The 20,736-nt window shown below is 49.8% G+C and overlaps 2 protein-coding genes across 2 annotated transcripts; one reads left to right on the top strand and one right to left on the bottom strand.

The window, feature by feature from the left end:
- Positions 1–202: 202 nt before the first annotated feature.
- Positions 203–10,256, bottom strand: VAT1 (vesicle amine transport 1). The gene is made up of 6 exons (XM_051994361.1): positions 9,615–10,256; positions 6,361–6,568; positions 5,846–6,016; positions 5,372–5,461; positions 2,625–2,866; positions 203–1,985 (listed from the first exon to the last, which is right to left on the bottom strand). The coding sequence occupies exons 1-6, from the start codon at positions 10,017–10,019 to the stop codon at positions 1,902–1,904; spliced, it is 1,200 nt and encodes a 399-aa protein (XP_051850321.1). The 5' UTR covers positions 10,020–10,256; the 3' UTR covers positions 203–1,901.
- A 3,358-nt stretch (positions 10,257–13,614) lies between these two features.
- On the top strand, positions 13,615–16,947 carry RND2 (Rho family GTPase 2). Its single transcript, XM_051994359.1, has 5 exons — positions 13,615–13,799; positions 14,289–14,376; positions 15,122–15,231; positions 15,822–15,956; positions 16,143–16,947. Exons 1-5 carry the CDS (start codon positions 13,698–13,700, stop codon positions 16,401–16,403), a joined length of 696 nt encoding a protein of 231 aa, XP_051850319.1. The 5' UTR covers positions 13,615–13,697; the 3' UTR covers positions 16,404–16,947.
- Positions 16,948–20,736: the final 3,789 nt, after the last annotated feature.

Here is a 20,736-nt window from a genome sequence, read left to right as displayed (position 1 = left end):
GTAGGGAAGAGAGGAGCAAAGGGAGCGCCAATCTTTTGTCTCTTAGCAGGGGCCTGGCACCCGGAAGCTTAATAAATGCTTGTGATTGTGTGAGGAGGAGAAAAGGCCAAGAACCCTTGGGGCTTTCTGCAGCTTTCTCCACAGTCCCGTCCTCATTCCCACTTCCCAATACACAGTCACAGAAAACCCAGTGGAGACAAGCTATAGGGACAGCGTTTTATTGACACAAAGGCAGCTTCGGCAGTGGGTGGACAGGGAAGACAAACACACAAGCAGAAGATCACATTTCACGTTAGGCCTTGCTTAGAAAAAGAAGGGAAGGATATAAGCCCACCCCCTTCCCCACACTGGTCATTTGGCAGTGGCCAGGGTAGTGATCTACCTGTCCCTTATCCCCCATTCTCAATTTAGAGATGAGGGGCTGACGGTGGTCACTCTCAGAATCCTGACATTTGGCTCCAGCTCAGGGACCCAAAGGCAGATGCCCAAATCTGCCTACTGTTCTCTTCCTCTCCCCACCCTCAACCAATCCCCAATGTAAACAAGAAATCCAGGACTATGTTTAAGAAACTTGCCTCCCAATTTGAGGAGGAAAAAAATTGGTTGGGGCCTTAACAGGACTCAAGCTGGAATGTGCTTCAAATTTTATTTTGGTCCCAGAGTTTGGAAATGGACACAATTGTTTCTAAGCCAGGCTGGTAAATTCCACAGTTATCTGCAAGGCTGAAAAAAAAAATTCTCCCCAACCAGAGACTGTTACGTTAGACTGGAAAAAGGGTAGGGGAGTTTCTCACAAGCCCCAGAGACTACAGGCTGTCTGGATCCCCACCCCCTCAGACACAGATTTTTTTTTTTGGCAGCACAGTGGGACTGGAAACCCCAGCTCCATCAGAACAAGGCACTGGGGAGTGTTGGGGTAAGAGAACCTGGGGTGGGTGGGTAGGAAATGATAGTACTCCCCATGAACACAAGAACCTTTTCAGATGCTAAGGCACTGAGAACAGATCTAAGGAACTCAGTGGAAGAGAGGAAGCTAGGGGGACTCCTGCCAGGACCCCGCAGAATCAGGGTGGGGGGAGCTGGTCCCTTCCCTAGGGTGTAAGACACAAATTAGATTAAACCTGTGGAAGAGCCCTGTATAAGGAAAGGTCCAGTTGTGCTTTTAAAGTCAGGAATAAGGAGAAGGGAAATACTGACTGGACTTAGCCACTTACTATTAATTGCATTTACAGAGGGTATCTCAGAAATCCCAGTGCCATTTTAGCAAGCTTAAAATGGCACTAAGAGTTTTAGGACACCCTGTATATTATTTTAGAGAGTGGTCAGCTCTGAGGCTATTCAGACTTAGTGGGAATAGGGAGTGCACCTGAAATGGGATATGTGCCAGACTCAAAAGGACGGCCCCCTCACCCCCACCCTGAGCTGGCATTTCAGTTTCTTTGGGGGAAGTAAGGGGGTAGGATTGGGGAACAACAAGCAGAGACCAACTCATACACAACAGGGAAGAGGTTAAACTTGGCACAAGAAGGGCAGAAAGCCCAGGGGAAACAAGAGGGGGTGGGGTGGGAAGAAGCAGCTGGGCCTCTGGGCGGTCCCCGCCCACTCAGCAGGGCCCATACATCCAAGTGGTCACTTCCTAACCTTCTGAGGGAAGTGGGAGGGAGGGGAGGCAGCCCTGACCAAGAGAAAAGAAACAAGATTGGAGAGAGGTCATCACACCACGAAGACCATCTCTGACCCTTGGGAGGGCAGTGTATTTGGGAGAGCTGGAGAAAGAAGGCAGAGACATCAGTAGTAACCCAAAAGAATATGACTTCCTGACCTCTCCATTCTAGACCCCCCAAGTCTTAACCCTTGTCCTCTCTGCCCCCAGCCTTTCTCCCCTGCCATCACCCTCCCCACTAGTTCTTCTTCTCTGAGTTGGGCACCAAGATGACTTTGCCCACATTCTTCTTCTCTTGGATTTGCTTCATGGCGTCAGCCACCTGTTGGGGAAAGGGGAAACAAAACAAAACATTGAGGCTTTTTTTGACCCCTGGAGTTCCTTTCCCTCTACCCCCATTCGGGGAGTAATCCCAAACAAGGTATTCCTAAGGCTCAGTGGACTGTAGTCGAAAGAGACCATCCAGAGAACATTGGAGCCAGGCTCAGAACACATTCCCATCCCTTCTCAGCTACCCTTGCCATTATGGGTACAAGAGCTATAAGAAAGCACTGTACAGTGGACTTGGGGGAACAAATCGGGGAAATAAGCATTTGTAGAGCACCCACTGTGAACCTGGCACTGAGCTAAGCACTTTTACAAAGATTATTTCATTGGACTTTAACAACAATTTTGAGAGTTGGTGCTATTATCCCCATTTTACAACTGAGAAAATGAAGATTAAGTGGCAGAGCTAATAAATGTCTAAGGCTGCATTTGAATTCAGATCTTCCTGACTCCAGGTCCAGCCTTGGTATCAGGTAAATCTTTGCCACCTGCCACCTAAGTAAACACAGGCAACTCTTTCTGAATCTCAGTGCCCTCTTAAGTAAAATAATCATTCCTATGGCACCTCATATTTGAATTGTCAGCTTCATAAAGCAGGTCCCTTAAGGCCTGCTTGGGCCAGCCCCCAGCTCACCTTCTCAAAGGGCCAGACTGAGTCGATGTGAGGCTTGATGTGGCCCTCGCTGTAAAGGGTCATCAGCTGCAGCACCACCCTGCTGACCAGCTCCATCTCGTTCTCCAGGTAGTTGAGGTTGAAGCCACAGATGCCCCGATTGGCCTGCAGCAGCTGCAAGGCAGACACGCTGAACTGATTCCACCAGGTCTTCGCCATTGCCATCAGGTTCCGTTTGGGGCCGGTCAGCAAGTTGGCCACCCCTGCGGAAAGACAGGACACATTCATTAAAAACCACGCACATCCGCTGCTGGTGAAGGAAGGGATCCAAGGCCCACTGGAGCCTTTTCTCAAACAATCTCCACCAGGGCAGGAAGCAGCAAGTGGGGAATTCCACACCAGCGCCTGATCCTGAAGCCTTCTCCCCGACTAGCTTTAGAATGTGCCAATTTGCTCTGACTTTTTCAATCTGTGTGTGGCTCAGGTAGATTTTTTTTTTTAACATAAAACCCTGTAAACACACAAAACATACACATCCATGTGTATACATGACACACGAATGTGTTACGTATTAGGTACAATGAAAACAAAAACATCTGGTGCATCTACATAGTACAGATTTAATACAAATTGTATATTGAGTATGCACATTCTTTAGAGGCAAAAGGGTAAAGAGTAGGTCTCAGCCTTAAGGAATTAGGAAGACTTCAGTACAACTTTTGCTTCTGACCTCCATCAAGTCAATTATCCATCAGAGCCCAGTGTATAACCCCTCAGTTGGAAAGCAGGAGTTGATTTGCATTGATAGGAATGTCCTCACTGGGCATTCTTTATTAGTAATAAGACTACAAATCTACTCAAATTAAAAAACTAAATTATATAATGTAATTATGCATTAATATATATATATATATATATATTTTTTTTGTGTATACACAAGTGTTAAATCAGGAATCTAAGCATTTTTAGAAGGAGAGGGACTAATTTCAGTCTTTGTCTAACTAGACTCCCTTTTGGGGTTTTCCTAGGAAAGACATTGTAGTGATTTGTCATTGCCTCAGTTTCCTCATGTGTAAAATGAGCAAACAAGGCTAAGTGACTGGTTTGCCATTTCCTTCTCCAGCTCATTTCACAGATGAGGAAACTGAAGCAAAGGTAAGTGGCTTGCTTGGGCTTATACAGCCAACAAATATCTGAGGTCAAATTTGAAATCAGCTCCCCTGCCGACTCCAGGTCCAGAGCTCTACCTACTTTGCCATCTGAAGGAAACCTACTGGTTTCTTAAGGCGCTCAGATTATTTCCTGCTATCTGTTGATGGGTTTGCTTTGTTCATGTGTCAACTTTGACATAGTTGTGCCATTGTATCAGAGTTGATAAGGACCATGCAGGTCTCACCCACACCTGAACAGGAATCCTCTCCTACAACATTCCTCACAAGTACTCATCCAGCTTTTATCTGAAGACCTCTAGGAAGGTCTTTTAGCCAGAGTGATTATAATCTTGGGGATTTTCTACTTTAAGCGTGCTATATCTTGTCGCTTTGGACCTGACTGCTACAATAGCAGATGGTTTCTGATAGCTGTCTCAACTGGAAAATCAGCAAACCCAGGCACCATCTTTGTTGCCCTGGGTTTGTGAACAGCAGACAGGCCCATGGCCAGGCCCAGGGCTGCCTTCTTTCTACCTCCACAGGACTTTGAGGCCTAGGATCTCCAGGCACTGCCAGAACTTTAGCACTGTCAACACATTACTCTTTGTGGGCAGAGTCCACACACCTATCACTTTACAGCCAGCCAGTGTTCCACTATGATAGCACACTAATTTAGACAACCTACAACTGCAATCTAGTTGTCTGTAATTTTTCCACCATTATACACAGCGCTGTTAAAAACGCCCCTGCACAACTTTCATCTCTTTCCCCCATCTTCCTTTTGGGTTATTTTCTTGTGGAATAGTCATCAAAGTGGAATCGGTAAGCTGGTCAAAGGGTGAGCATTTTTATAACTCTTGTTACACATTTCCAGATTCCTCTCCAAAAGAAGGAAGCAATATATGATTCAGGGAATAACATTAAGATGAGGTTTGCATTCCTTGGGCAGTGAGAGTAGCAATACTCGGGGCAAGATGGAGGAAAAGGGGAAGGAAATGAACATTTAATAAGTATCTACTATGTCCCAGACACTTTACAAATATCTCATTTGATCTTGAACAAAGTTTGGTTTTACATTTTTAAAAAAATGTCTCAAAAGCCCCTTCCTTGTCCCCAGCTATAACTTTCCCTAAATCCCTTCAATGGGAGTATGGTGTACTGCAGAGAATGCTGGACAGGAAGTCAGAAAGGTCTAACCTCATCTCAGGACACTTATCAGATCTGTGATTGTAGGCAACATTCAGCCCATTTCTTCACCTGCAAAATGAAATAACTGAATTTGATCCTTTTAAGATCCCTTCCATCTCCAAATCTATGACCTTATGAATGAGAGAAAAAGGGCCAACCTCCCTTTCCTCAGAGATTTAGGAACACCTTCCCCAACTCACTTCATCTGCAGACCACTTGACTGTTTTCTCCTGAACTCATTTATTAAAAATTAAACTTTAAAATACATTTAAAAATAAATCAGTAAAAGTGTTCCCCAGTTATCCATAAAAAGGAGGATGCAATGCCAAGTAGATTGACAAGCATTTTTAGCTACTATGTGCCTGATACTGCATATCTCAACTTGACCCCTCTCCCTCAGTGTCCGTCCATCCCCCAAAAGAAACTCACCGTAGGTGACAACTTTACCCATTGGTTTCAGAAGGTTGTAAGCTTTGTAGGTGTCTGCTCCACCCAATGGATCCAGGACAATGTCCACTCCTGTAGGGAGGGTCACAGAAAGTCAGCAGGGGTGGAGCTGGGCAAAGGAAGCCCCCTCCCATCTCACACACACACACACACACACACACACACGCAGCCCCCTCCCATCTCACACACACACACACACACACACACACAACACACACACACACGCAGCCCCCTCCCATCTCACACACACACACACACACACACACACACGCAGCCCCCTCCCATCTCACACACACACGGAGCCCCCTCCCATCTCACACACACACACACACACGCAGCCCCCTCCCATCTCACATACACACACACGCAGCCCCCTCCCATCTCACATACACACACGGAGCCCCCTTCCATCACACACACACACACACACACACACACACACACACACATGCTCACCTTTGGGGGAGATCTTTTTGACTTCATCCACATAGTTGGACGTGTGGTAGTCGATGGGGTGGCTGACCCCCTTCTCCTTCAGCACATCGTGCTTGCTGGCTGACGCGGTCCCAAACACGGTCACGTTCTCCACTGTCTGGCACAGCTGGATGGCTGCCATTCCTACCCCTCCTACAGACAGGGGATGGTCACAAAAACAACATGTAGGAGGCCAAGTCTTCTGGCAGGCCCTCGCGCACCTCACCTCCCAGCCCACTTCCACATTCACATTCCAGGCCCAGATTTCCATAGGAAAGGGGCAGGGGCAAGTTGCTATGGAAACCACACCGCCAAACCCAACCTGGAGCCTGGATGTTGCCAAGGCAACACCACTGCTGAGGCCTCTGGGAGGTTCCTGGGCAGTCCAGGCCAAGGTCTGCCTGGTGTTGCCATGACAACAGCCAGCTTGGTGGCTGGAGGAGGAGGCAGGGGTGGGGGAGGGGACCAGCAGACAGAGGAGGAGAGTCCGGCATTACCTGCGGCCATGTGCACCAGGACACTGTGGCCAGGCCGAAGATTGCCACAGTCGAAAAGGACCATGTACGCGGTGATGTAATTGACTGGCAAGGCAGCTGCCTCCTCAAAGGACATGGCTTCTGGCATGGGGAATGTCTGCACTGCTGGCACGGTCACCTCTTCCTGCCACATCCCGGACCGCACCAGCACCATCACCCGGTCCCCTACCTTAGGGGGGCGGGAAGAGAAAAAGACTTTTCATTCCACAAAGAAAATTACGGAGTCTGGGAGGAGTCTGACTCAAATCACCTGGTCCATGGGGTCTTCAGCTTGCCTGTATCTAACAGTCCTATGGGCCCCTTCTCAGGAAAAAAAAAAAAAAAGTGTGTGTGTTTTTTTTAAATGCGTAAAATAAAATACAAAAGATTATAAAGAAAATAGATTCTACTGAAATTCAGTTATCGGTATAACCTTAAAACAAGTCCCTGGACCCCTAGGTTAAGATCATTTTATGCAGAAAGAAACTTAGGCCCAGAGATGAAAAGGATTTACCTAAAATCACACACAGCTATTAAGTGGAGGAGGCAGGACTCAAGTCCAGCTTTCTAATTCCCAGGTCATGTTCTCTTATTTAACTATTGTCCAAGGCTGCTCCGCACTGCCGGGGGGAGGAGGCAGAACGCAGAGATGAATAAAACCATCCCTCCTCTTACGATTACAGTCGAGTAGGGGGAACAAAACACATACAAGAATAAACTCTAATACTATGCTATGGGAATTCAAAGAAGGCAGAGGGTGAAGATGGGGGTGGGAATCAGACTGGATCCTGACAGATAGGGTAGAATACGAGGTATTCTGAAAGTTTTAGCACGTTTAAGTTCAAATGTCTTTAAACCACATTAAGACTTCTGGAACATGCTACATACACAGAGAAGTTATTGGGGATTCAGAGAGATCGGTTACATTGCTTCTCATCCATCCCTTCATTCCAAGATGGAGAAACACTCCCCTTCTACCCCTGAACACTCCCAGAGCACAGTGCACACAATGCCTAGACTAAAAGCAGAACAGACTATTATTTGGTCTTCTCCTCCAGCTTGACAGCATTTTTTTAGGGGGGGGGTCTTCTCTGGAACGGGGGTGGAAGGTTTATTCTTCCTCCATAGGGAACATAGAGATGTGGGTGGGGGTGAGATGCTCGGACAATCAGGGTCTGTCTCAGCCCTTGCCAAGAATGATGAGACTCCTGCATGATAATGAGAAGCAGCCAGTTAGTGGGGAAGGGGGAGGGGGCTAGAACTCCCACACTTATCTAACCCCCTTTCCACCAAAAAGCCTACTATCCCCAAGGCTTACATTCTCTACATAGTAGGGAAACTAGAGCACAAAAACTCTGAAACATAGATATCGCTTTCTCAGCCTGCTCCTTACAGCACAGGATGAGAGCCTTGGGCTGGTCAAGGCAAGAGAATAGGAGGAAAATTCTCTTCCAGCTTCTGTTCAAAGGCTAGGAAATAGGGTAGGGTGAGGGTGGAGGGCAAAAATAATTCTCTGATTTAATAGGATCATAGATTTAGACTGGGAAGGGACCTTAGGGGCCAACTTCTTCATATTTTATAGAGAAAAAGCTGAGATTCCTAATTAACTTGCCTTCCCTCACACAGCTGTAACTGAAACAAAATTTGAACTTGGTTCTTTTGGATTTCCCAGATCTCCTTTCCCCACTTTTAATAATCCATTTATTTATAGGACTTTTCTGTACAGGACCCTGGATGTAGCCTGTGTAACGTTTCCAAAGGCCCATATCCCTTGATCTCAGGGGTGAGGTCAATTCAAAGCTTAATTCTAGACCTTCGCTTCTGATTCCTCCTCCGGACAGGATATCCGTCGGAAGCTCTGTGTATTTTGGCTGGGGAAGATACCAAGAATGGCCCTCCACAGTTTACAAGAACAGGCCGTTCACCACCTCCAAATCCCTCATCTCTTAAGGTCAGCTTCCCAACTAAAAGGCTGGAGAGATGTGACACTGAGAAGAGCTAAAAGGAAAGGATTGAATTTTAAGGGGAGTTTTAGCCAGACCTTTATCAATAGCCCTTCCCCCTCGTACCTTTGGGACTTATTATAGGGTTGGGAGTGGGTAAAGGTCTCTTTATAAAATAACGATCTCTTGATTATCTATCCCTTTGCACACGTTTCTCTTAAACTTTAATTGTTTTTTTTCCCCAATGAAATCAAGGGCTGTGCTGAGATGAATGATAAATTCAAACAGGATGCTGTGACTGGCGGAGCAGGGACAACCTGCTCCTCAGTGCCAACCCCACCCCCAAAGCTCTCAGAAAAGCAGAGCCAGGGTCCCAGTGGGGGGCTGCTTTGTTTGGAGAGGGTGCTCCGAGGTTTCTGGCCCGGCCTAAGCAGCAGCAGCATTGTAAGCCAGGCCGGTTGTGTGAGTCACCGGGAGGAGAGAGAGCAGGACGGTCACAGAAGGAGCCTCTCCGAACGCCCCCTCCCGTCTTCGACGCCTCCTCCCTTTTTTCTTCCCCCCCAAAAAATGCCTAGCTGGTTTTTGGGGTAGAAAACGCCCCTAGAAAGGGGGAAGGGGAGGAAAGGGTAATTGGTGGGGTAAGAGTTCCCACCCTCCCTCTTCCAGGAGGTGGGCGTGCCCGTCCCTCGACTCTGGCTTAGGGAGAGGTAGTCCCCTCCCTCCGCCCCCGCCAGCCACGGGGGTGCATGTGACTCTGGCCCTGGCTCCCCGTCTACCCCCCCAAAACCAATAAGCTCTTAAGCAATGTTGATCCCTGCCCCACCCCTTCGCCTTAACAGAGCAGGGCGCTATAGACTTTGCCTAAAGACGTGCACAGTCCAGACTCGACTGTTTGTTGGAGGGGGGGGCACCCTCAAGAAGTCGTGGGGGCTAATCTTTTTTTTTTTTTTTTGAGGGGGGGGCTGGATGTGTAGTTCACTTTCCGCATGCGCGAGGCCACCCTATTGTTTTTCAGGCACCGGCGAAGGGCGGCGGCTGCAAGTGGACAGACACATGGGGTGGAGTTCCCTTCCCAACGATCACCCCAAAATTCCTTATCCGCAGGGATTATGAAGGAGCCCCAAGACAGGGAGGGCTTGTTGGCAGGTCTTAACTCTATTCTCTTCCCCAAACACACCCACACACTCCCCTCCCAGTCAGTTTTCCCCTCTGTGCCACACCCCCAGTCCCCATCCACTCGCCTACCATACCTGTAACCCCCGCACCTCCTCCAGACCCCGAGAGCCCGCTCACCTTGCGCTCGCTGACTCCCTCTCCCACCGCAATCACAACGCCTGCACCCTCCATCCCGGGGGTGAAGGGCACCGGCGGCAGCCGGTCGTACACTCCCTGGCGAATCATGAGGTCAGCAAAGTTGAGGCCGCAGGCTCGGACCCGAACGGTCAGCTGTCCGGGGCCCGGGGCCGGAGGGGTGGCCGGCCGGCTCTGCAGCTTCACTTTGTCATAGCCGCCAAAGCCCGTGAGCACCAGGCAGCGCAACGGGGGCCGCTCCGGGGGAACCTCGTCCTTGGCCGCCTCCGACGGCTGCGGGGCGGCGGGCTCCTCCGACTTTGGGAGCTGCGGAGGGGCATCGCCCCCCTCGCCGGCCGTGGCCGTCGCTGCAATGGCCACCTCCGCTGCCTCCCCCTCTGCGGACATGGCTCTCTCCAGCTCTGTCCGTTCGCCGCCGGTCCCGGGTGCACAGCTATGGGGAGCGAGCTCCGGGCGCTGGGGAAAGCGAGGCGAGGGGCGCGGGGCGGAGCCGAGGCGGCGAAGAATCGCGAGGCGCGGGGCGGAGCCCGGGCGGCCGAGTTAAAGGGACGCCAGAAGTGGGCCCGACCCTAGTCAATTTCTACGTAGGCTCGCCGCGGCCTCCGCGCCCGCCCAGGCTGGAACGAAATGTTCTCTGCCCGCAGCGCGCTTGCCTTCTAACAGCGCTAACGTTCTACTCCCGATTTCTAGGGGCAAGACGGGAAGGCGAGGCATTGTGAGCGTCTGTTAGGGGAGTGGGCAGACAGATGAGAATCTATTTTTGTTAGTGATCCCGAGACAAATTAAGAATCTTAATGGTCCTTATCAACAATTATTGTGAACACATCTATTCCCAACGTTGGTTAAGTATGTAGTGGGCGCTGGGGATAAAAATACAAGGAATAAGGCTCTTCCTCCCCTACATTCTTATGGCACTTTAGGGTTTTCCCTTAAAACAGAGATTCTTTGTAACGAGGATTAGCTGCGAAACACTCAGCTACTCTGCTCCAAGACAGTTCCCCAAAACCTGCGGAGACAGAACTGATAAACTCTGAACGTGGACTGAAACTTATTTCCCCACTTTATTTTTCTTGTGTTAATATTTTCTTTTGCAACATGGTTAATATGGAAATGTGTTTTATATATTTATGTATATTTGAGGATATATACACACATATATATTTAGATATATGAGGATATATAGATAGATAGATATGTTGATATATTTATTGTCTTCTCAACGGGTGAGAGGGCAGGCCGGAGTAACTGAACTCAAAATTTTTTAAAAAGAATGATACTTTTTTTTTTTTAACATATAATTGAGAAATATTTAATGAAATAAATATAAATATATTTTTTAAAAGGTGAACCTTTCTTGTGTCAAGAAGACCTTTGGTGACACCTATGGAGTTTTTTTCCTTCAAATAATATTTAAATGTATAAAATATGGATAACAACATATACTGACATAGGTATCCAAAGACACACACACACACACACACACACACACACACACACACACACACACACACACACATATAAGTACCTGGACCCCAAATTAAGTAATTCATGCTTCAGAAGGACTTTCCTTTTCCTTCAAAACTCTGATGAAAGACCACTTTCTACCACAGACCTTACTGGTCCTACCAGCTGTTAGTGGTTAGTGTGTGTCCTCTAAAATACCTTGAAATGAAAATGTATATATTTTGTAATTTCTAAATTGCGTATTTATTGTCTTCAGGGCCAACTTAAAATTTTGAGTTTAGTCACTTTTTCATTTAAGTATTTGTGTCTATAGTGCCTAGCATAGCATTTTTCTGGCTTAATAGTAGAGACATAAGAAATGATTGTTAATGATCACATACATAATTTTAGGCTGTTTAGGGACCTGAGAGGATTTGCCAAATCCTGCTAAGGATACCCTGAAAGAAGAAAATCCTAGGTCCCAGGACTGAATTCAAGCTTTCTCCAACTGAAGCCCCAACCCAGAAAAGATGTGACTGACTTTATTATTATTATTTTTATCTTTCCTTAGTATAGAGTCTAGGAACAATTTAGTGTACTCACTAGTAGAAAAGTTAATGGGCTGCTAGTGGGGTAATATAATATAGGGGTGCATAAGGAAACAGCTACATTGTTATATGACTTTATATCATATTGATTTCCTCTCTGTGTGCCTAGATTTTCTTCTCTCTAAAATGGAGATTAATTCATTATGCATTCATTAATTCAACAAGCTTGTATTAAGTACATGCAGATTCCAAGATAAAAGCAAAAGACTCAAGTCTCTGCAGTCCAACAGCTTTTTTTTTTTAATTGGGATATGTATACAGATTAAAATTTTAAAGTGTGGGTGTATACAACATATATGCATGTGTGTGTGTTTGTGTATTATGAAAGAATTTGGGGAGAGGCACTGTAGGAGGAAGCATGAGAGCTAGGCCCTGAAGAAAGCTAGAAATTATGAAAGGCAAAAGTGAGAAGGAAGAGCCTTCTATACCCAATAAATAATTCATGTTCCATCAAGTTATTTTTTTTAGTAAATAAAAATGGGATTTGAAAACACTTAGAAAAAGTCAAATAAGGGGGCAACTAAGTGGCGCAGTGAACAGAGCACCAGCCCTGAAGTCAGGAGGACCTGAGTTCAAATCCGATCTCAGACACTTAACACTTCCTAGCTGTGTGACCCTGGGCAAAACACAACCCCAATTGCCTCACCAAAAAAAAAAAAAAAAAGTTAAATAAGTAAAATCATCAAAATAAAAGTAAAATCATTAGTGCTAGAAGGAGTTAGTAGGATTAGTCAGTGGCTTATTTTACAAGGGAGGAAATGGAGGCCCAGAGAGGTTAAGTAACAGTTCACACAGTGGATTAGTGAGTCAGGATTAGGGCACCTGGATTTCCTGTCTCCTCCTAGTAAGATTCTGGTTCCAAAACTATAGTGGTCTTGAGAACAAGAAAAGATTACTTGCAAAGGGGATTTCATGTTACTTTCCTCACAGCCTTTAAGGGAGGAATTTACATCAATAATATCATCTCTGTTTTGCAAATGAGAGCACTGAAGCTGAAAAAGGTGACAGTGACTTGTGTAAAGTCACAGGGCCAGTGAGGGGCAAAACCTGCACTCAAATCTCGATTTTCTTGGCTCCAAGCCCCTTCGTCTTCCCAGGATGCTTCTGTTTCTGTGGGGTAACTATTAGGCAAACCGGTATGACAATCAGGCCTGATAGGGCCCAGACAGGATTTCAGGTCTAGTCAGGTGTGAGTCTGAATTCACCAGATGTCACAAAACAGAATTCTTCCCCCTTCTCCTATCCTCAGATTCACCAGCAGAGAGCGCCGCTCTCCAAAAATTTGCCAGCCGAGCTCGTCGCAAGGAGCGGGCGTCTGAGCTCTTTCCGCTGCATCCCAGGCTCACGTTGCAGTCACCACTACTCTCCCCTATGACCCCACTTCTCGCCCCTGCCCCACCCCACCGCCTAGGCGCTGACCGTGATGTCATCACTACCTCCCCGCGCCTTCCGGCGCCTCGGCCGTCGCTGATCCTCAAAGCCTGTGCCCCTGCTTAGAGAGAAGGATCCCCTTATTTTCTCTAGGCTCTCCTGGGGCGAAAAGAATTGCGGACCCCTCTCCCTTCCCCCCGACCCCGCAGGTCCCGCAGGTGCACTGTTGCATGTACACGTGGATGCATGCGTGTGGTTAGAGGAGGGCACTTAATCAGCAGAAGGAGCAAACCAGCGGCCTCACCCCCAAAAACTTCTCCGGGGTGTCAGAGCCCGCCTCGCCGAGGAAGAAGCTCCCTAATAAGTCCCACCCACCCGTCCGCAAGTCTGCAGGCACCTCCTGCCCCTGGCCCCGCCCCGCCCTCGCAGCCCCTCCCCGTTGCGCTGGGGTGGGAGGCGGGGCCGGGGGCGCGGTTCCCGGGCTGGGGGGCGGAGGCCGGGGGAGGCGGGGGGTGGCTGCCCGGGGCGGGGGCTCGGCGCGGGCCCGGGAGATGCCGGTGTCGACGGCGGCGGCCGGAGCGGCGGCTGCAGCGGCTGCGGCGGCGCCCGGGCGGGGGGCCCTGGCTGGCGCGTAGCTGAGACCATGGAGGGGCAGAGCGGCCGTTGCAAGATCGTGGTGGTGGGGGACGCGGAGTGCGGCAAGACGGCGCTGCTGCAGGTGTTCGCCAAGGACGCCTACCCCGGGGTGAGGGGCCGAGGACCCGGGGGAGGCGCTCTCGGGAGGCTCGGAGCTGGGCGACTGGGCACCGGGGGGGCCGCTGGGCGATGAACGGGAAGCCTGCCAGCTGCAGTGATCGGGGCTGGGGGTTCAGGCAGCGCGGTGGGGGCTGGGAGGACGGGGGACCGAGGGACAGGGCTGCGATCCTGAGATTTGGGGTACCCGGGGGAGAACCCGAGGAAAGCGATCTCTATCCGAGGAGCCGAGGAAGAGAAGAATGGGGGCTGCAAGGGAGGGGGATCGTGCAAGGCTCTCCGGCTTCTTCCCTCCTCGGCAATTCCCAGAGTCCTCCCAAGCCCTCTACTTCCCCCCACCCCAATCCCCCCCGAAATCCCGGGGCGATCCAGTGTCCAGGTCCTTCCTCGGGAGGAGCGGGAAGGGAGGAAATGTGGCCCGAGTAGTGGAGGGAAGAGGGGGAAAGGGTCTTCACCGTGACCCAGTGCCTCCTGTCCGCAGAGTTATGTCCCCACCGTGTTTGAGAACTACACAGCCAGCTTTGAGATCGACAAGCGCCGCATAGAGCTCAACATGTGGGACACTTCAGGTAACTCCCTCTCCGGCGTCTCGGAAGGACCCGACTCCCTCCCGAGCTCGGGCCTCCCCGCCAGCTCCGATCCTAGGAGACCCCCAATGTGCACAGAACAGTTCCGTCCCCAGAGGGCACACATATACACGCCTGCCTTTTTCATTCATTCCCTTATAAAGCTTCAAGGCCTGGCCAGAAGGTGTAAAGATAGGGCTGGATCTTGTCGGTCCAGAGGGGAAACTGAGTCCCTAGGCAGAGTAAGGAACCATTCCAGACTTACACGGAGCCCATACCCAAGAAGATGTGAGACCTCTGGAAGATGTGTCTGTGGAACTTAAGGGAAGCCAGTGACTTTTTATTTTTGCCCCTTTTCCTTTTGAGATGAGAGCTAGCTTGGAAAAGTCTCTTAATTAGTGAGTTTGGGAGACAGGGGTTGCCCAGATGGTGCAGAACACTATCTTATAATAATTGAAAAGTTCCTCCTGCAATCTGACTTCCTTACTTTTCTCCCCTCCCTGTCTCCCCTGTGCTCCAGGAACCATGAAGGACAATTCAAGGGCTATTTGACATTATTACTTATTGATATTTTGATGTTTTCCCGCCCTTTGTATTTTTGCTGGAGTCGGGGCTGAGGAAGAAGGGGAGCTCTGATTTCTTCTCCTCTACTTTGGAAGCATTGCCCATTCCCTGACTAACCCCCCACTCTTCCTTCTGAGCCTTCTCCTACCAGCTCTGGACCTCTTGTTTCTTTCTCTCTCCATAGGTTCCTCCTATTATGACAATGTCCGACCACTGGCCTACCCAGACTCTGATGCTGTCCTTATCTGCTTCGATATCAGCAGGCCGGAGACACTGGACAGTGTGCTCAAGAAGGTGGGAACTATTGTGGGGAAATCTAGGTTCTCTCCCTTAGGAAACTGAGGCTACTTGGGTAGAGCCCTGGGCTCTGGGGATGAAGGAAGGGACTTCTGGGTTGTGCAGCCTAGCCAGCTGCGCTGAGGCTCTCTACTCCTTCCCTGAAATGAATCTGGAGCGTTCCCCCCCAACCCCCGCCCCTCCCGCCGCCGGGTCTCTGTGGGAGTTTGGGAGCTCCCTGAGCTCAGGGGGTGGGGCCGGGGAAGCCCTGCTCCCCAGCTGCCTTCTCCCCAGGACCTGATTTCCATGAGAAAAGTTTGTGGTGAATAGAGAGAAGTGGGCTCTTGGCCTGCTGGGTTCCCGGGAGGGGGCGGGGGCAGGGGTCTGAATTAGCCCGTTCCCAGGGAAAGTTTGGGAAAGAGGGAGTTCCCTCACCCCAGCCCAAGTCTCCCTCTGAACTCGGCCATTCTCACACTTCACTTAGAAGGTTCTCACGCTCCGGCCCCACTACCCACGGATCCCGAACTTCTGAAGTCAGAGAGTGAATGATTTCATGGGCTGGGGGGAGCACCCCTCCCCCAAAACAAACCGCTTCTTTGCTCCCTCAGTGGCAAGGGGAGACCCAGGAGTTCTGTCCCAATGCTAAGGTCGTTCTGGTTGGGTGTAAACTGGACATGAGGACAGACCTGGCCACACTGAGGGAGCTCTCCAAGCAACGGCTCATCCCCGTCACGCATGAGCAGGTGCGCCCCAGCCCTCTGGCCCGGTCCCACTTGGGCCCGCAGCCCGGACCCTTTGCCTTCCTCGCTCTCTCCCCCCGGCCACCACTCGCTCCCAGTCCCTTCAGGGCCGTTACCCCCACACGGGCCCTCAGAATGGGGGGCTGGCTCCCCCAGACCCTCAGGACACCGCGCTTCCCTCCGTCCCAGGGCAGCGTCCTGGCCCGGCAGGTGGGGGCCGTGTCCTACGTGGAGTGCTCGTCGCGGTCGTCCGAGCGCAGCGTCCGGGACGTCTTCCACGTGGCCACCGTGGCCTCCCTGGGTCGCGGCCACCGGCAGCTCCGGCGCAGTGACTCCAGGAGAGGCCTGCAGAGGTCGGCGCAGAGGTCGGCGCAGCTGCCCGGGAGGTCGGACAAGGGGGCCGAGGGCGAGATTCGCAAGGACCGGGCCAAGAGCTGCAGCGTCATGTGAGGGCTCAGCGGGCACGCGGCTGAGCCTGAGGGAGCGTGCTGGGCTGGAGTCGCGCTCGCCCGGGACCCCCCAGACTCACCCTGATAACCTAGCTTAATCTGGCACAGGGGCGGGCTGGGGAGGAGGGAGGGGGAGATTTTTGTGCCCAGCACCTCCTACCTCCCCTCCCTCTCTCTCCCTTGCGGAACTCTGGGAGCGCCCCCATGACTAAACGATCTGGGCACATGCTACACGGAGCCCCAAGGTTGAGCCCAGAGGCATGTGTGCATGGACACAAGCATGTCCACAAACATTTACACATATGAACGTGCGGGAGACGAGGAGTGGCCCTCTCCCCCTCCCCCCATAGTCACACCCGCCCCTCGCGGGCCCAGAGCCACCCCTTCCACTCCCACCCCCATCTGCTTCTGCTGCTGTTTTCTCTGACCCCCTAACTCCAGGCCACGTGCACTAAATCAGGACAAAGGATATGTCCCCATTCAGTTCTCTTCCCTGCTGCCTTCCTCCACCAACAGGAGGCTAATAAAACCCATGTCCATGGAAAGCGGCTCCACTTCAGTTCATTGCATTTTCCAACCCTACAGAAGGAAGCGAGAGGCGTGGAAACTAGGGTTTGCTATTATTTGAGGCTCCCACAGAGGAGAAGACTCTCAGAGGTTGAGCAATGGAAGTCACACCCCACCTAGGACTTGCTAATGTTTGAAGGTACACAGAGGAGAGCAATCTTGGTTAAAGACGGAGCTCTCTGTGGTGGAAGTCAGAGAAAGATGGGAGACTTGCTAGCTCTGGGAGGTGTTGAAGATTTTAGGACTTTAATGTGCAATGGCAAAAATTGCCCTTCCTCTGGCCCCCCATTTGCCACTTCCACAGAAAAAGGAAGTTCTCTGGGGAAAGTGGACTGGAACGTTTTCTCCAGCACTTCCCCTATCTTGGACAGAGGAACAAAATGTTGGGGAGATGACAACTTCCCCTGATGAGACCACAGTACCCAGCTGGGTCTATCAGAATAACCACTGTCCAGGTTCCCGGGCCTGATTTCAAGTTATGAACTTCAATTCTTTTATTATATTATTTCTTCTTTGCCAGTGTCCATCGTTAAGGGACAGGAGTATGTATTCCCTTCTCCCCTGAGGTTTTGGTCCTCATCCTCACGGTCTTGGATTCTCTCTCTCATTCCAAATTTTCCCTCCTTAAGGGTGTATCACAGGAGAATAAAAATCACTTACATTACCTTTTAACATCCCAGGTTGAGAAAATTAAGAAAACCTGTGATCCCGTTAGCTGGTTTGGGGGTTCTGGCTACTTGCACCCGATTTCTGAGCTTCATTGAGTTCAGGAGCTGGAGTTCTAAGGTTCAATACTTACCAGAGCTGGGCAAGGTTAATCAGTTTTAAATTTCATAGGATTAAAGGATTTGCAACTAGAGAGACTTCATTCTACTCTCATTTTAGAGATTTTATAACAGGGCCTATCATAGCCCTTGATTAAGTGCATAGTAGGCGCTTAATAAATGCTTTCCATGCAAACTGGGACTCAGAGATTGTTCCCTTTGCCCAGGGTCTCATAAAGTAGCAAGTTCCAGAGGCAGAATTTGAATCCATGTCTTCTTTCTTCTAATCCAATGCTTTATTTTAATCCATCCCTTTTGAAATGGAGAGTCCCAGGGCGGAAGAGGGAAGCCCCATGGAATGGACTGTTATTATATGACCAGGAAGGTGATATCTTTGTGTGTTTTGTTAGGTGTTTGGTTGCACTCTGTCCACTTTTCCTCCCTGGCCCTGGTGCCAAGGACAGCAACTAGCAAGGGGGTGGGGTGGGGGAAAGAACTATCTTGAACTTCTGGGAAATGAGAATTTTCTCATGGCAAAAGGATGGAGAATTTCTGTATAAACTAGAAAATCACAGCTGCACTGATGTGGATTCCACTAATCCTCTTCCTGGGAGTATTAAATCTCCATTGTTTTGAGGGGGAAATTCCTCCTTTCCAAACCCATCCCCCAGTCCCAGCCTAGTTCCTAATAACAGGGAAATGAAAACTGGCCCACACACTGTCAGCTCTCCTAAGCAGAGAGAATGGTCTATCCCTGGGAGACTTTCACCTACCTGTAACCCCCCATCCTGCCTATTCTTCCTCAATGGCCTTCTCAGCTTCTCCCCACTCCCCCCAAGATCCCAGGTCCCTAAATCTGCCCGAACTCCACTCCTCTTCTAGTTCATAACCTATGGCCTCTTGTTGGGATTTCCCCCTGGGAATCTGCTCTGAAATTTGTTATTTAAGAGTTCACTCTCACTTCTTCCCAAAGAGGAAATTTCCAGTCATCTGCCCCTGACTCTCAGGGCCTAGTTTCTGCATTAATGAAAAGCTAGGTCCCATAAGTATAGCACTTTGTATGACCGAGTCAGACTCGATTGTAGAGAACCGCTGGGACTCCGGAGAATGAGCCGGTTGCTGAGCGGGCAGGAAGGGCAAGTCCCTTTCTCTGCTACTTCTGGTGTATACGAAGGCCTTGGGCTCTTGTGGCTGCCCCAGCTGTGTGACTCGGACTTTATCTACTGACCATCCTGTGCCCTGCACCTGGGAAGTTCTCTGCAGGTGAGAAGAAATAGTTACCTGCCTTGGGGCTCTCAGAGAAGTAATTCAAGATTGGTTTTACTGATCTGCTAACCCAGGTGATCTTCCCTCTTCCTCCATCACCTCTCCCATCCTTCCCCCAATGGTTTGCATACAGAAAAAGAAAACTCAAAATTTCAACATCAGCCTAAAAAAGACATAATTAGGAAGACAAAGCCCTTGGGGAAGGGGTATAAAACACCTGCGTTTAGTGCATTTCCAGAGCTTGACATCCGGAAAAGGATTTCATATCCTTCTTTACTCCTGGGATTGCCTGATGTGCCCTGAGGTTGAGAGTGAGAGGGCAGACAGACAGAAAAGGGAGGGGGGAAGGGGGTGAGAACGGGGGTGAGAACAGTTCTCTCTTGTTACTCTGAAGCCCCTCACAGACGGGAGAGAGGGTGGGGAACCCTGTCACCTAGGATGGGGAGGAAGCACCAGGGGCTGGTTCAGCTGCTGCTTTCCCCACCAATTAGACATCCTACAGGAAACAATGTCGCCTCAGTTAATCACTTAATGAAATAAACAGCTAATCAGATTCTGGAGAAGCTGCCACTGTTTCTGAACCTCTGAGACACTCCACTTGCATTAGGAGGGAGGAGGAAAGTGGGAGGCTGGAGATTAATTGGGTAGAAGGCAGGCAGTCCTGGGAAACTTCTGATAGAAAAGACCCATTCCTCGAGCCCTCTGGGTTTGAGATTTGAGACAAAACCCCCTGCTCAGAAATGCAGGCTTATTACTGAGGTGGTGATGTGAAGAACTGACAAGAATTGGACGGGAGAGAATGAGAAGAGACTTCCTAGAGAGAGAGCTGCCTTGGAAGGCAGAGGAAAGAGAGGGGTGATTTGTTCTGAGAAGATCTGACCCAGGTGGAGGGTTTGAGGTTTTCCTGGGGGACAAGGCCCAGAGCCCTTTCTTCCAGGCCCTGATTCCTGATCACTTTTGATATGTGATGTTTCCAGTTGTACTGTCGGGTGTTCCCCTCGTTGCCATGGTACTGCACATTCAGTTTATTTTTTTAGTGGTCCAGGTCCAGGGTGGAAGAAGGATTGATCAAATCAGGACCACAAACTTAGAATTGGAAGATGCCTCAGAATTCACCTAGACTAATTTTGTAAATGAAACCTGCCCAAAGGAAGTCAGGAAGGTTGGTACAGTGGAAAGAGCCTTTGCTCTGGAGTTCGAGGCTTTGGGCTTAAACCTCACCCTGGGTGACTACTTCTTCCACCCATCCATCCCCCAAGCCTCCATTCCCTCATCAGTAAAATAAAAGGGTTGAATTAGACGGCCTTTAAGGTTCCTTCCAGTCCTAGATGTATGTTCTTATGAGAAAGAGCATACGAGATGAGAAATAGCTGCCCTGAGCTCCCTGAGTCCCATGCTACAGAGCTACTGCTCTTATCTGAGGATACATCTGTGGAAATGGTATCAGGTCAGAACTGAGGGAAAACACTGTTCCAGAAAGAGCATTTTGTATCAGGGAGATGCTGGATCTGGAATCTGGAAGTCCAGAGATCAAATCTGACCTCAGATTGTGTGACCCACAGCTAATTATTACTTACTTGCCTCAGTTTCCTTAATTATACATGTGGTTTAAAACAGCACTTAGCTTTTAGGGTTCTTACAAAGATCAGATGAGATTATATATTTGTGTGTGTGTGTGTGGTGGTGGTGGTGGTGGTTAAAATGCTTAGCACAACGCCCAGCCCATAGTAGGCATTA

The sequence above is a fragment of the Antechinus flavipes genome, chromosome 4 (assembly GCF_016432865.1).
Source record: "Antechinus flavipes isolate AdamAnt ecotype Samford, QLD, Australia chromosome 4, AdamAnt_v2, whole genome shotgun sequence".
NCBI lineage: Eukaryota > Metazoa > Chordata > Mammalia > Dasyuromorphia > Dasyuridae > Antechinus > Antechinus flavipes.
This window is presented reverse-complemented; position numbering and strand designations above follow the sequence as displayed.

Coding starts and splice junctions, on each gene's coding strand:
- RND2 (XM_051994359.1), top strand. CDS start 13,698: ATGGAGGGGCAGAGCGGCCGTTGCAAGATCGTGGTGGTGGGGGACGCG. Junction 14,377..15,121: donor CAACATGTGGGACACTTCAG/GTAACTCCCTCT, acceptor CTCTCTCCATAG/GTTCCTCCTATTATGACAAT. Junction 15,232..15,821: donor TGGACAGTGTGCTCAAGAAG/GTGGGAACTATT, acceptor TTGCTCCCTCAG/TGGCAAGGGGAGACCCAGGA.
- VAT1 (XM_051994361.1), bottom strand. CDS start 10,019: ATGTCCGCAGAGGGGGAGGCAGCGGAGGTGGCCATTGCAGCGACGGCC. Junction 6,569..9,614: donor AGGGAGTCAGCGAGCGCAAG/GTGAGCGGGCTC, acceptor CGCCCCCCTAAG/GTAGGGGACCGGGTGATGGT. Junction 6,017..6,360: donor CCTGGTGCACATGGCCGCAG/GTAATGCCGGAC, acceptor CCCTGTCTGTAG/GAGGGGTAGGAATGGCAGCC.